The 15758-nt window shown below is 36.5% G+C and overlaps 1 protein-coding gene across 1 annotated transcript; it reads left to right on the top strand.

The window, feature by feature from the left end:
• Positions 1-3777: 3777 nt before the first annotated feature.
• LOC141652333 (uncharacterized) lies at positions 3778-8890 on the top strand. The gene is made up of 4 exons (XM_074459825.1): positions 3778-4114; positions 4387-4735; positions 6140-6264; positions 8107-8890. Exons 1-4 carry the CDS (start codon positions 3983-3985, stop codon positions 8542-8544), a joined length of 1044 nt encoding a protein of 347 aa, XP_074315926.1. The 5' UTR covers positions 3778-3982; the 3' UTR covers positions 8545-8890.
• Positions 8891-15758: the final 6868 nt, after the last annotated feature.

Genomic DNA, 15758 nt, shown 5'->3' with positions numbered 1-15758 from the left:
TCATGGTGGTTGTGGCGGTGGTGTTATGGTGGTGGTTTATGTGGGGTACTTGTGGTGATGGTCGCGTCATGGTGACATCATGATGATTGTGGCGGTGGTGTTGTGATGGTGGTTTATGTGGGGTGGTTTTGGTGGTGGAAAGGAAATCAATAACTTTGTTTCCCTTTCTCTTTCTTATAGACCTCCAACCAAACGCCCCCTAAATATCTCAGACATGTTACTGACTATGACATCATTTTGGGTGTGAGTCTGAATGTATGCTCTACAAAACAAGGTTGGGTTACATGCTATAAAAGCATCAGCAGCTTTGGGGTCAACTTCTCTTAGGGATTGTAACGCATCAGTGAAGTCAGCCTCATTATAGGCCTTAGCATAAGCCCAAAACAGAAGTTTCATTTCTTCTCCTTTGTAAGTCTTGTGCCAGTTAGCAAATATATGCCTGGCACAATGTCTATGCTCAGCTCTAGGGAACTCCTTAGCTACCATAGCTAATATACTCTAAAAGATAAAAAAGCAAACATAAGTAAACCTGATGCTCATCATATATTAATTGAAAAGAATAAACTACTTTTTGCTAATATACTCTAAATGAACTTAAGAATAACATGGGCACAAACCTGATGCTCATCAGATATAATAGTCATTCCTTGCCCATCTTCTACTCCTAAGCTGCCCTTTAGTTGTTTGAAGAACCATTCATAGCTTTCATTATTCTCCCCTTCCACTACTGCTCAAGCCAAAGGGAACATCTGCTCATTACCACCCCGACCAACTACTGCTATTAGCTGCCCCCCTAAGAATGTCTTAAGGAAACATGCATCAACTGACAGTATCTTCCTACATCCAAGCAACCATCCTTGCTTCAAAGCATCAAAACACACATAAAATCTCTGAAATACAGCAGGGTTTGAAGTGACATTTGGATTGGTAAACAAAGTGAAGAAATCGTTGGGATTTGCCTCTTCAAGAGCTGCCATGTAACTACCCAATCTGCTGTAATGTTCTTTCATTGACCCATGTAACAACTTATGAGCATAATACTTAACGTTGTATGCAAATCCTTTCTTGATCAACACTTTATAAACTTTTCTAACTGTCTCCATAATATCAGCAGCTGGCCAATGTGGATTAGCTTTAAACACATCCAGGAATTGTTTTGCTAACCAATTAGACTTGAGCTGCCTGTTGCTTTCCATTATCCTTCTACAAGTATGGTGTGGATCCACTGATTTTATGACAAAGGCTACCTTACTGTTGTCCCAACTACCATATAACTTAAATGGACAACCAGATTTACACCTTACTCCAAGCTTTCTCCCATAGGTTTTGTCGCTAATGTCAAAGGTCAAATCTCTACCTTGGGCAATAGCATATCTGGTGATACATTCTCTAAATGTCTCTCTATTTGGGAAACTATTTCCAACACACCATTTCAGTTTTGAGAAATCAGATCTCTCATTCACAACAGGAAGTCTTACTCTTTTTCTCTTGTCAGGTATAGGATCTTCATCACTCTCTCCTAGGGTATCATGTTCATCCCCACTTTCATCATAATCACTACCATGTATGTCAGTAGTGGGTGTTGTTGTTGCACACTCAACTGTGATATCTTGTCCTACCAATTTTCCAGAAGCTGCTTCAAGTTGTAGTTCTGCTACAATTTTGAGGGCATGTGCATTCCACTGCCTTGCTCTAACCCTTGCCTCTTTTAACTCATCATCATCATCCAAGTCCCCCTCACACAATATATCATCAATATTGTTATGTTCCTCAACTAACTCCACCTCTGATTCAATTTCATCATCTGATTCCACATCTGACCCACCTTCAGGATCATAACCAGGGTCCTCATCATCATCCTCATTTTCCTCATACTCATTAAGCAGATCTGCTATGGTCAAGTCATTGTAGTCATACAATGATTGAGTTATGACTACTGATCTGTGAAGTTGAGGGTTCAGGAATTTCCAAATCAGTAGGGGTTGTTTTTGAAGAAGATAGTTGAGGATAAAGAATGTTTTTTGTAGAAGATGGAATGGTTTTTGATGAAGATGGTTCAGGGCTAATTTGTTTAGATCTTATTCTGGGAGAGGTTCTTAATTTCTTATCACAGGTTGGGTTTTTTTAGATGCCTTTTTAGGGGTTTTTTTAGATGCATTTGCAACTGTGGTGGGGGACAACTGTGGTGCAGATTTTTTTGTGCTTTTTTTTTGTACTTTTTGAGATGCTTTGTTCTGGCTTTTCAACTATGGAAGGGGCCAATTGTTGTCCCTCCTTTTCCAAGGGAGTTGTGTTATTTTTGGCAGCAAAGTTTCTCCTGGGTGTTAATTTAGCAGACAACTTCATTAAATTATGACTATTAGAACACTCTATCAGTTGCATTAACTAACCCACATCAACCCCAAGTACAATGAAGCATTCAACAACTCTCTCATCAAGAGCCCTCTTACACATAATCTGAGCATGTGTGTCATCTAATGCCCTTTGCAATCCATTAGTTGGGTTCATGAAAAATATAGCATCAACATCCCTCTTAAACCCACAACATTTTTCAGCTTCCTCAAGTAAAGTAAACCAACACAGCTCATCTGGGTCTACACCAACAGTCCTAAATGTGCTACCCAACCAAATCAGACCTTCATCACCCTTTCTAAAGCAAGCACCGTGCCATAATTTCAAAGTTACAGTTTGCCATGGATTTGCCTAATTAATATAGTTGATCATTTCAGTAATTAATTAACAAATTAATTAAAATAAACAAGACATTCCTGAGTTTCTTAATCACAACGTTCACAAATGCAGAAAAATCCGACTTTCAGGAATCAAATCACACAACGTTCACACTGCAATAAACCCAACGACACAAGAACACAGCTTAAAACACGATCGAAAAACCGTGTAAATCATTATTTTCTAGCTCATTCTTCAATTTCGCAGCTATATAGCACATATCAACACCGAAAGATCAAATTCATCATAACTTTTCAAAATTGAACATAGACAAAAAATTAGGGTTAACAAATAAGAACAGTAAAAATGATTTACCTCTTTCATTGTTGATTTAATTAGGGGCGAAATTAGGGCTCCTTAAATCAGATGATTTGATCATTAATGAATGGCGATGAGCGATGACGAGGTTGATCGTCAATGGCGTCCTATTGAAGGAAGGAGAAAAGGTAAAGGCAGGATGAAGATTAAAAGGAAAGAGAAGATTTTTACTTAATAAAGGAGTCAGAAAGAGTTTTAAACAAAGGCCAACCGGTGGAACAGGTTGCCTGTCTAATTGTTCTATTACTCCCTCCATTCAACTCCACAAGGCTATTATGCTTTATCACGTTTGCCAACGCGGCTTTTACTCGGCAAATATCTTTAGTTACGTATTTGCAATAATTATAAAAGTTAGATATTTTTAATGTACTCTTAAAGACGAATCAAATAAGATCTCACATGAATATATTGTCACTTATGTATCGAGAGAAAATTGAAGTTAAATGTGTAATTGTTCGTTATATTCGTAGTTAAACTTAAGGATAGAGTAATATGAGAGATCTTATTTATGAGAAAGACCCTAATAAGATAGAATATTCCTATTAAATATCCCTTAAAAAGGTAAATTGGGAGTAAAAGGACTCTCCATAAAAAAGACCCTAATCCTAAAAAAAATTGAGAGGATCTTAATTTATTTAGGACACGTGGTTCTTTACATCGGGAACATATGCACAAAGACACCTCGTTGTCAAAAAAAAAAAAAAAAAAAAAAAAAAACACAACACAGCTAAGCAAAAAAAAAAAGGGAATACACCGTAAAAAAATAAGACGATCACAGCAGCACCACTTTTTTTCTGCATCAATAGGGTTTGCATCTTTCAGGCAAACTATGATGTTGTTTGAACTTGTGGATTGCGATCTTCTCCTCATCAGCTTCTAGTTTTCTTCTGAAATTACTTAAGTTGGGGCCTTTACAATTTTGCACCCTTTTCAAATGGGCAAGAAAGTTGCGATTTTGACTACAATCTTAGTGTGTTTCACCATTTCCCATGTTATAAATGCTGAATTCTTGTTCAATTTTCGGAAATTAGCTTCATCTTCAGCCAACAAAGATTCCAATGTAACAGTAAGTCTCTCTTTCATTTTTAGTGAATTTGTGCATTTTGAGGCAATTTTCATCTCGGGTTTGGAAACAGCCTCTGAGTGTTTCTATCACAAGGGTAATGTTGCATACATATGAACCCCTAAACTCTCAATTTGCGGGAGCTATTGAGATACTGGGGCGATGTTTTTGTTGTTGTTGTTGTTGTTGTTGTTGTGGTGCATTTGATTGTGATTGTAAAGTTTGGAACTTTAGAGCTGAATTTAGCAATAAATTTGATATTGGGGTTGTTTTAGGTTCCTTCAATTCAAACCCCACCTTCAGTTCCTGTGGAGAACAGTCAAATTAGCCCACCCTCAGTTCCTGTGGAGAAGAACCCTAAGGAGGATCAATTGAAAAAAATTAGGCCGCTCGCCAAACCGCCAATAGATACTAATAACCATGATAATAGTCCTGTGGAAGAGGTTAAAGAGGACAGTATTGATACTTCAAAGGATAAAGAGAAAGAAGATGATGAGAATCCTAAGGAAGAAGTGAAGGAGAAAGAGAAAGTGGAGAAGAGACCTAGTGAAAGCTGTGATGGGAAGGAGAGAATATGCCACGATGACAAGTCTATGGTAGCTTGTGTTAAGAGCATTGACAATGGTAAATTTCAATGCTTTTTTTTTTTAACTATGCGCTGGTGTATTTTATTTAATCAAATGTACTGTAGTTTTTGTTTGTTTAAATTTCATTATGTTGTTTTTTAGTCAAGTTAGTGAGTAATGTTTATTTATGAGAAAAATAGGACATAGCATTAGGTGCTGGTTGCATGCAGATAATGCAGTAGTTAGTGAGTAATGTTTATGTCATTAATGTCGAATAATTGATGCTTGCATCTGTCTTTTTGGAGCATGAGTCATGGAGGAGAAGTCGATGAAAGGTTGCATTTAACAGTTTTGGTAGTTCTTTATGTCTTCCGTTGTTGTGTGGGATTCTGGGTGGCTAGAACTTGGAAATTTTATCGTTTCTTTGTTAAGATAGTAGGTGATATTGTAGAGTAGATGATGTATCTAGTCGTCAATTCGTCAAGGCTAATGAAGTTAAAAGGCACGCTTACTTGGCAGAACGTGTACGAGTGATGCTTATGTTTGAGGGATTGCTATGGGGGTAACTATTGCTGGAGTAATGGGGGCTAAAACAAGAAGAAATGAAAGGAGATTGGTGGTTAGTGGTGGTTGTGGAGGGTGGAAAGAGAAGGTGAGGGAGGAATTATTACCTCCATATGGAGGTAATACATTATTACTTAGGGGGGAGCTGGGTAACTATTAGTCTATTACTTCCTTAATCGAGGGACTATTCCACGATCTTCCCCCATTTCTATCTCCAGCCACCATCACCTTCCTCCATTTTTTAGTTCATTTAATTTCCATTACTCCAGTAATAATTATCCCTATCCCAAGCGAGCCCTGAACCTTCTTTATTAGGACCCAAAAGGGTACTAAATACTTCTAGCCTTCTAGGTATCTTCTTGTTACTGTGTGAGCCTGATCTGAAATTGCAGATTACTCTGTTAACATATTTAACAACCCGTAAAACACTTGTTGTTGCAAGCTATAAATTTCTGGCACTAATCTTTGAATGTGAAGTTTTGGAATCAGCATTACAATTTAGTAGTAATTGGTAACTATGAATTTATCTAATCAAATAGAGGTTGAGCCTATAAGGCTGTAATGCTGTATATAACAATATATCACCCGTTTGGACAGTTGGTATTCGTTCTGTATGGGGACATCACCCTCTGTACATTGGTGGCACACTTTCGCTTTCATTTCTATGTATATCCTCTTTTACTTATCACGGAAATTAGTAACAGGTTTTATATATGTTTCATAAAGAATAAAAAACAGTAGAAGGTTGTTTATATCAAAGGGAACTATTGTAACTGGCAGAGATTAGAATAAACAGGAGAAATATGGTGACTGTTTTATTTTTGCTATTAGTAGTTTCGATTATCTTCGATTAGAAGGTTAAATATGTTCTCATTCTACTCTGTGTGACTTGATGCAGTGTCAAAGGCAGTTGTTTTGCTCATCCAGAACAAAGGAGAAAACAACTTGAAAGTCCATCTCTCATTTTCTTCATCTGGGAATGAGCAACAGCCGACCGAAATCACGAAGCTACAGACTGAGCAGGTAACGGTTTCTATAATCTGCTGATATATGTACTAGATAAAGCTTTGTTACTTCGAGTCTTCTATTTATCTCACTTATCCGTGTTGCCATGCAGTCAAACATGACATGACCTTTCAATTTAAGCCAAAAACTTGAAAATGTTTCATGAATTAGCTGTGTCACTGTGTCAAACGCAAGAAAACATAATTCATGGTTTGTACTTGTTCACCAAATGCATTGGAGAATGGAAGCATTGTGCTAGTGTTGATAGTAATTCACTAAGTGTTCATAATTGGATATTTTTATTGTCATTTGTAAACTGTGTATGTATTTTACAGATACAAAGAATTGGTTGAGATTCACCCAATGAATCGATTTATTTGTCAAGTTTAAGTTTATTGTCGTTTCAGTTGATTATTTAAGTGTGACATTGGTAAAATGGGAAACAAAAAAGATGAAGCAAAGAGAAAGAAACAAAGAGCCCTCTGCCTTTTTATTTATTTATTTTTTTTTATTTTTTTTTATTTTTGGTGAAATGTAAGTTTCCATTAAGATTAAACATTCATATTACATCATACGCTTTTATAGCCATTACAATTCAACAAAACCATCTTAATAAGCTTTCCGAGACATTTATATTTAAACAATCCAGCCATCTTCTATCAGTCAGCCCTATAGGCATGCTGACCTTCACAGAGACTCTGCTCCTTATCTCCTGCTTGATTCTACCAGCCACAGTGCATGGTGTAGCCAAACTGCCCTCTACCCTGCATCTATTACGCTGTAGCCAAACCCAGTAACAATAGCTGTTCCTAATTACAGCATCTTCTTTGTAACTTTGTCAATCTCCTGTAATTAGTACCATATAATCTAACCTTGGTCCACTGTTCCAACTCCTCCTTAATCAGAATGCTATACTCACATGTCACATTCAATGAATAAGTGTGAGTGGTTCTCAATCTGCAATTCATACAATATTGGTTATGAGAATTCAGTTTGGAGTTCTAAAGGTGGATGGTGGAATTCTCTGACACTTCTCCAACTGCAACAATTTCACTATGGTTCATCCGGTAACAGCAGCTTCTGTATTGTAAACACATAGGTGATGTTGCGTACATCCGACTTCAGCCCCTTTACCCGACTGTTTGCGGGAGCCTTCAAGGCATTGGGATTATGTGGTTATGTCAGGCTATTAATGGCTAACATGTACAAAATCGGGAACCACTGAATAGCACCTCCGAATTATTTTTCAAATTGTGGTTGTGTATGCCTATCTGTGGCTAACATGTACATAATTGGGGAACCATTGAGTAGCACTTCAAAATATTTTTCAAACATGATGACTTTGTAAAAATTGTCAATAGATTTTAAGTTCATTCTTCTATAGAGTAGATTATGGTGCAGCTTTTGCAGTCCTGCTCAGATGGTTAGTATGCTATTAGTGCAAGTTAGGAGGCATATATATGATGGCACATTAAAGGCTTGGAACTTGGTATTCACTTCTTTCCGTCTCATATACTATTACATGTCTAACTGCAGTTGCTTAAATGTTACCATGTGGTTCTATGGAGTATGTTACATCTCTTTAAATCATCCAAAAATAACCCCATGTATTTCAGCACTAGGTTAAAAGGTTGTATACATCTGACCATCCTCAACCCACCATTAAGGCACAGTGATGTCGTCCTGGTAATGCAAATGTCAGCTACCTAGTTGGTAAAGATGTTGCGAGATGGTACTTATGAGTTATGACCTAAGTTTGAGCATTAAAACTGCCATTGTGATTTGATTCCCTATACAAAAGCCAATTACTATTCACAAATACTAATTTAATAAGTTTGCTCCTTGTTTCTGTATGTTTAGGTCAATATTTCACTTGCTAAAGTTGGAGGCAATGAGATCAAGCTGAACGCTGGAAACGGCTATTGTGTACTACACTTAGATGTAGGAGCTCCTACATTTCAAGGCAACTATTTCAAATGGGTTCAGTCATATTCCAGATTCATGACTCCCATGTATGGTGCCTACTTGATGTTATCTGTTACTTTGGTAGCTGTAGGGGTTTGTGCATGCTGTTGGTTCAGTAAAAGGACAAGAACCAATGAGGTTCGTTACCAAGAACTCGAAATGAGTATGCCTGAGTCAGCTGGTGATGGAGACACAGCAGATGGATGGGATGAGGTTTGGGACGATGACTGGGATGAGGAAAAGGCTGTTAAATCGCCTGGGCATAGCGTTTCTGCAAATGGCTTGACTTCCAGAACTCTCAAAAGAGATGGTTGGGAAGAGTGGGACGATTAAACATGGATTCGTCCTTTCTGAAAGTCGAGTTGCATAGTGAAACAAACGAAATGTATACGAGTTAAATCCATTTTTTGTGTGTTTATAATTCTGTGGTACCCCGACTCTCCGACACACGTGTCGAGTGTCGGATACGGCTATTTTGTGCAAATTTTCAATTTTTTGGCCTAAAATGAAGTGTCGAACTGTCGTGTCGGTATCGGACAAGTAGGTGTCGGATACGTGATACAGCAGGCAGCAGCTAAGTGAAGTGTCGGAGTAACGTAGGTTTATATATGTAAGGTTGGTTCGTAGCGAAACTGCATTTGACATTCTTTTTAAAAATTTTGGCGTCCTTGGATAACAACGTACAGGCGAAAGGTTGAATAATAGACGTTTTGTTTCATTATCTCGAGTCCGTTTTGATGAATTCCAAGTAAGGCATATTCAGAAGGGTACGATGAGAACATATTAATCGTATGCTGCTTTTATGTTTCGTTGTAAGGTGCTCGTACGAATGTAACTCTCCATATTTCAAAATTAGTCGGGTTCCTTAAATGAGATGAACGTTAACTACCAACACTTTATGTAGGTCTTGCTTTTGCTAGTTCTGCACTGTCTAACGACTCCTCCCGATAACACTTCTGATGGAGGAGCATACTTGGATGGGCAAGCAAATGAGGTCTTAATTAGTCGGGACATTTCTAAAATCCAATAAGGCTTCAAAATGAGCTCGCATTAAGCAATCAAGCTAGTTTGGGACGGAACTGGAGGAAGCTTGGGCATCAAGTAAAGCGTGTGGAAAACTGTGTCACTAGGGCTACACGGTTCCTAGGTCGACTTTAAGAATTAGTTTCCTAAGTCAAGTCAGTCTAATTATTGCGTTTCCAATAAAGTTTAGGAAAGATAGTTTCCTAATTACAATCAGAGTAGTTGCTATTATTTCCTAACTAGTTTAGGAAAGATCTTCTTGTTTACAATTAGGAGTAAGGTATTGATTGTAATAGTATATATAGGGCCCTTAAGGCCGCCTATATCACACGTTATTTTTGCACAAGAAATAAGAATTATTTTTCGTTTGCGAACAACTTTAATTAGACTTACGAGCTTAGTTAATTATTCAAACTTGCGAGGCTGAATTGAATGTTTCGAGTTAGTTTCCTTGTGAGGTTAAGAACAAGATTCACGAGACTATCCTATTGTTACGTTTCAAATCCCATGAGATTTACAACAATAATTCAATTAATTCCGCTGTAAATTTAGTTAACTTAAATCGTTCACTAAATCAACCACGTTTTACATCAACTTGGTCATCAGGGCAATGTTTTAATTTGTTTCTTAACAAATCCGTCTTGGGAATATTGTTATCATGGGTGACAAGGCCGGAAACAAAGAAGGATCACAGAAACCAAGGAAAGACGACGAACCAATCTCCTGGCAAACCTATTGTCTTTTAAACTCCTGGCAAAGATCCTACTTCTACAATTGGTAGGTCACCGGGTTATTCATCCAGGGTCTAAGCAGTGTACTTATCGGGCAGAACCTTTCACCGTACCATAAATAAGGAATGGATCCGACGAGAAGAGAGATTTGTTAGATCTCATACATTGTGAAGAAATAGCCACGCTTTTGGTTAAGAACCAGAAGAAGAAAGACGGTGAAGATTCGGCCTGCAATTCGGAAGCCGAGTCTGAAGATGAACGACCCAAAAACAACAAGAAAAACAAGAACGATGAAGATCGACGTCTTCAAGTCGACATTCCTTATTTTAATTGTGATATGGATCCGGAGAAGTTCTTAGATTCGGTGCGACAAACCAAGGGAGTTTTCGAATACAAAGACAATGACGATAAGAAGCAATTCAAGGTAGCTATTCTGAAACTTACTAAATATGCTTCCTTATGGTACGAAAAATCTGAATAAGCAAAGGAGGAAAGCGGGAAAATCAAAGATCGAGTCTTGGGTAAAATTGAAGAAACATCTTGTGAGGAGGTTGTTTCCAAGAGATTATGAGCAATAACACTACCTAAAGATACAATCTTTGTCGCAAGAAGTTATGGCTGTGACTGACTATATCAAGGAATTCTAGAGGATGTCGATTCTTTGTGATCTTGAGGAGAAGGAAGAGCTTTGCAGGGTAAAACACAGGGACTACACAGAAAATTGCAGAGAATTGTTTGGGCAGTAAAAAAATGTAAACTTTGGATTTAATTATTCACTTAAATTCTCACAAGAAATTTAGGACGACAATTTGGGACAATTTGAAGTTAAAAACCACAGATCAACACAGGTAATTAAGAGCAAAGCTAAATGGATACAAGCTTACCACAAGATAATATTTATCTTCACCAACAGACTTTGATCGACCTTCCACAGTTAAACACAGGAAAGTTATCAGGCCTGGCTTGCAACTACAGACAATGCACAAGTTGAAATGTTTGTGAGAAGTCTTAACGGTTTTTTTTTCATTCACAATAAGCTGCCTCATGGTTAAGGGGTCCTTATGCCAGCCTCCTTTGTGACTTACAATTCATCTAAAACCCTACATACCAGGGCCAAGATCTCATGTTAGGAAACAAACACAGATAACACATATTTTACAAATTAGAAATGCAAAAATTAAAAACAGATTAAAAATAAAAACAGGCATACTGGAATTATTGCAGGAATGCTGTTGTTGTAGCTGGCTCAAGGTGAGGAGATGTGGATGATCTAACTTAAATAATCCTTTGGCTTGTTGTTGAGGTTGTTTTAAAATAAGGAGGAACATTCCAAAGGCTCTTGAAAACAGCTTTGGCTTTGCCTGACCAAAAGTGGAAATATTGCTTTTTCCTTTTCAGTTTTTCTGCAGTCAACTTCAGGCTTAATTTCTTCTAGATTTTCTTAGACTCTTACCTTGGATGTCCTGGACGTTTTTGAAGCTAATGTTGCATACTATCAGTTGGCCATGGTGGCAGGTGATGGTTTGACCAGATCTAGGAGTTGTTGACCTTCACAGTTGGCTGTTCTGCAAGGGTTTCTAAGAAACTGTCAATGTGACTGTTTCTTGTGTGCTGTGGTGAATTGGCATGTAGTTTTGCTTCTGATAAAAGCTTTGGTGGAGTGATTTATTAAGGATGTAACACTCGATAGTTTTGACTGGGCACTCGGCCGACTATAGGGCGATGCTCGATTGAGGGGACAGTACTCGGGCGAGCGGTGGACGGAGTAGGCATGTTTGGGCTTATTCGGGTTCTACTTAGGGTGAACTCGATAGATGTTGGACCATATAGTTATATGATTATGTTTTGATAATGACAAGTGTGCTTAATTTTATATATATATATATATATATATATATATATATATATATATATATATATATATATATATATATATATATAGAAAGAGATCAACTAAGGTCCATGCAAATATAAAGTCCATAAGTTCTATTGTGAGCCATTGGATGGAGGGAAATGGAGGGATGAGATCAACCCCAAAAAGTGTGTTTATAAAGTTAATCTCACCATCTCTCTCCTCCTTCACTAATCCACTCTAATTAATCACTAATTTACTATATATTTGTTTTCCACTCATCCATTTCTCTTTCATCTTACACATTTCATTTCTCTCTTCTCTCAAACTCTAAAAAAAAAAAACCCAAATAAATAAAAAAACCCAAAAATCCAAATAAATAAAAAACCCAAAAATCCAAATAAATCAAAAAACTCAAATAAATCATTCATTCCTCTCTTCCTCATTCACCACCACCCACCACCACCCCACCCGACACCAAATAACCACCCACCACCCCCCGCCGCCACCCCCACCGCCGCCGCCCACCGCCGCTGACTTTTTTTTTTTTTTTTTTTTTTGTATTAATTTGTATGTTTTTAGTTGTTTTTTCCATTTATTATTTTTTTTGTCTTTTATTTTATTTTAGTTGTCTTTTATTTTGTTAGTTATCATTTTTTAGTCATTTTCTTAAATCTCTTCTTGTTATACTTTTTTTTTTTTAAGATTTCGTGTTTTAAATCTCGTTTTTTTTTTTTGTGAGATACTTTTTTTCATCTAAGACAAAAATGGAGTAAAGTTATACAAAAATGAACCAAAGTTATACAAAAATATACCAAAGTTATACAAAAAATTGGACTAAAGTTTTAAAAAATGAACCAAAGTTATACAAAAATGAACCAAAGTTATACAAAAATGACCAAAGTTATACAAAAATGGATTAAAGTTATACAAATATGGATTAAAGTTATACAAAAATGAACTGAGTTATACAAAAATGCACTAGAGTTATACAAAAAATGCACCAAAGTTATACAAAAAATGGACTAAAGTTATACAAAAATGCACTAGAGTTATACAAAAATGCACCAGAGTTATACAAAAATGGACCAAAGTTATACAAAAAATGGACTAAAGTTATACAAAAATGGACTTTGGTGCATGTTTGTATAACTCAGTGCATTTTTGTACAACTTTGGTGCATGTTTGTATAACTCTGGTGCATTTTTGTATAACTTTAGTCCAATTTTTGTAGAACTTTAGTCCAATTTTTTGTATAACTTTAGTCCATTTTTTGTATAACTTTGGTGCATTTTTGTATAACTCTGGTCTATTTTTGTATAACTTTGGTTCATTTTTGTATAACTTTGGTTCATTTTTGTATAACTTTAGTCCAATTTTTGTATAACTTTAGTCCAATTTTTTTATAACTTTAGTCCATTTTTTGTATAACTTTGGTGCATTTTTGTATAACTCGTCTATTTTTGTATAACTTCACCAAAATTGTATAACTTTAGTCCAAATTTGTGTAATTTTAGTCCAAAATTGTATAACTTTATTCCATAAGAGTATAACTTCAGTCATAAAATGTATAACTTTAGTCATAAAATGTATAACTTTAGTCGTAAATAGTAAAAAAACCAAACAATAAAAAAAATAAAATCAAAACATACGTATAACTCTAGTCATACAAGGTATAACTCTAGTCACAGTTTGTATAACTCTAGTCAATTTTTTGTATAACTTTAGTCCAATTTTTGAATAACTTTAGTCTTTTTTTGTATAACTTTGGTCATAAAATGTATAACTTTAGTCATAAAATGTATAACTTTAGTCGTAAATAGTAAAAAAATCAAACAATAAATATGAAAAATATGAAAAAAAAAAAAATAATAACAAAAACCAAAAAAACTCATAATAACAAAAACAAAAAACCAAATAAGAATAATAAAACCAAAAAACCAAAAAACCAACAACCCAACCAAACCCGAAATCTGAAATAAACCAAATAACAATAAAAAAAAAACCAAATTTAAATATCGTGTGTATAACTCTAATGCACGAAGTGTATAACTTTAATAGACAAGATGTATAACTTTAGTCCAAAAAATCAAATAACAATAACAACCAAATAACAATAACAAAACCAAATAACAATAACAACAAAATAACAAAATAAAAAAAAAATAACAAAAACAAAAAACAAAAAACAAACCCAAAACAAAAAGGTAAATCTGAAAAAATGAACAACAAAAATGAAATTTTAAAATATCATCTAAAACGATAAATATAATTTAGTAAATATAAGATTATACGTAAACAAAAAGACTAGATAAAAAGGAGATCTAAAAAAATAAAACCAAAAAGTTAATCTAAACTAAAAAGGGGAATATCAATCAGTAACTCACCACACAAACCAACAAACCAAAAAATAAGGAAATATTATTTGATTCAATAAGAGAAACAAAATTTGGTTCGGTGTTTTCTATCTCCACCACCGAACAATATATTTTGTTTTAAAATTGAAAAAAAAATGTAATCTAAAAGGAACATCACCACCGAACAACCGCAACACCCACCGCATTTTCAATCTCCACCTCAAAAACGCAACAACCAACAACACAAACCCCTTATATTCTCAGATCTGGAATATCAAAAAACAAGGGGAGGGAGGTGGCAGCGTCGCGGGTAGTCGGGAGAAGAGGAAGGGTGGTGGTCGTGGGTCACTGGTTTGCTGTGTTGGTTGGTGTGGTGGGATCTCCGGCTGGTTAGGTGGTGTTTTTTGTGTTGTGGGTCACCGGTGTTATTGTTGTGGTGTGGTGGGAGACGAAGCAGGGGATGGTGCGAGGCAGGTAGGTGGTTGGTTGTGCGGTTGTGGGGTGGTTCGTGGCATGTGGTGGCGGCAGCAGGAGGAGGGAGGTTGTGGGGTCAGATGGAGGTCGTCAGTGGTGGTGTTGGCATGAGGTGGTTGGGTTGGTGAGCCGGGTTAGGAGATGTGGTGGGGTGGCTGGGTTGGTGAGTGGGTGAGGAGGAGAGAAAGGTTTTTTTTTTGGTTTTTTTTTTTGTTGGGATTTTTAGAGAGAAATTGGGTTTTTTTTTTTTGTCAGGTATTATGAGAGGAAATGTGAGGGAAATGAGATATAGAGAGAGGGAGGGGATTATGATTATGGGAGGAGGATGAGTGGATTAGTGAGAACTTTAATTGCAATGAGGAGCAAATTAGGGTAGATTGGTTAGTGGCCATCCAATTTAGATGTAATCTCACCCCTTCATCCCTTCCATCCAAGGGTTCTTATAAGGACTTAGGGCCTTATATGGTATCAAGGCCTTATAAGAACCCTTCTCTATATATATATATATATATATATATATATATATATATATATATATATATATATATATATATATATATATATATAAATAGGATCCTGTACGAACCTAAAGTACGGTGCGAACTTACGAACTCACCATAATAGCGGTCAGATTTGAGTTAGTAACTTATCTCTCCTTGATTAAACCAACCCACGTATCTCACTTTCCAAATCCACATACCTTCCACCATCAAAGTCAACCAGTCAGAGAAATTTGCCGGAGCTCCGGCCACCGTATCCTCTGCCCAATCCTCGTCGTCGGTGAACCACACCAACCTATCTTTCCTCGAGCACTGCATTTTATCTCTCCTACCCATCAAACCCGTAATCACCACATCTCGCATTCTTACCTTTCTCATTCCTATGCACCACTGATCTCAGCCGCCGTCAAGTCGTCGGAAACCTCGAAAGTCAGTGAATCACACTATAAGCGCTGCAAGTTTCGGATATCTAGTGTTATATTCGATACTACTTTCAGATCTCATGGATTGTTGCCGGAAAATCAGTTGTTATTGTCTGGGTAGAGAGGCGGTGGTTGCGTATTGGTCGTCGAAGAGGAATGTCAGGTTCGGTGGTGATGAGGGTCATCGT

Source organism: Silene latifolia, chromosome 4 (assembly GCF_048544455.1).
Source record: "Silene latifolia isolate original U9 population chromosome 4, ASM4854445v1, whole genome shotgun sequence".
NCBI lineage: Eukaryota > Viridiplantae > Streptophyta > Magnoliopsida > Caryophyllales > Caryophyllaceae > Silene > Silene latifolia.
The sequence above is the reverse complement of the archived record's forward strand: the minus strand, read 5'-3'. Positions and strand labels throughout refer to the sequence as shown.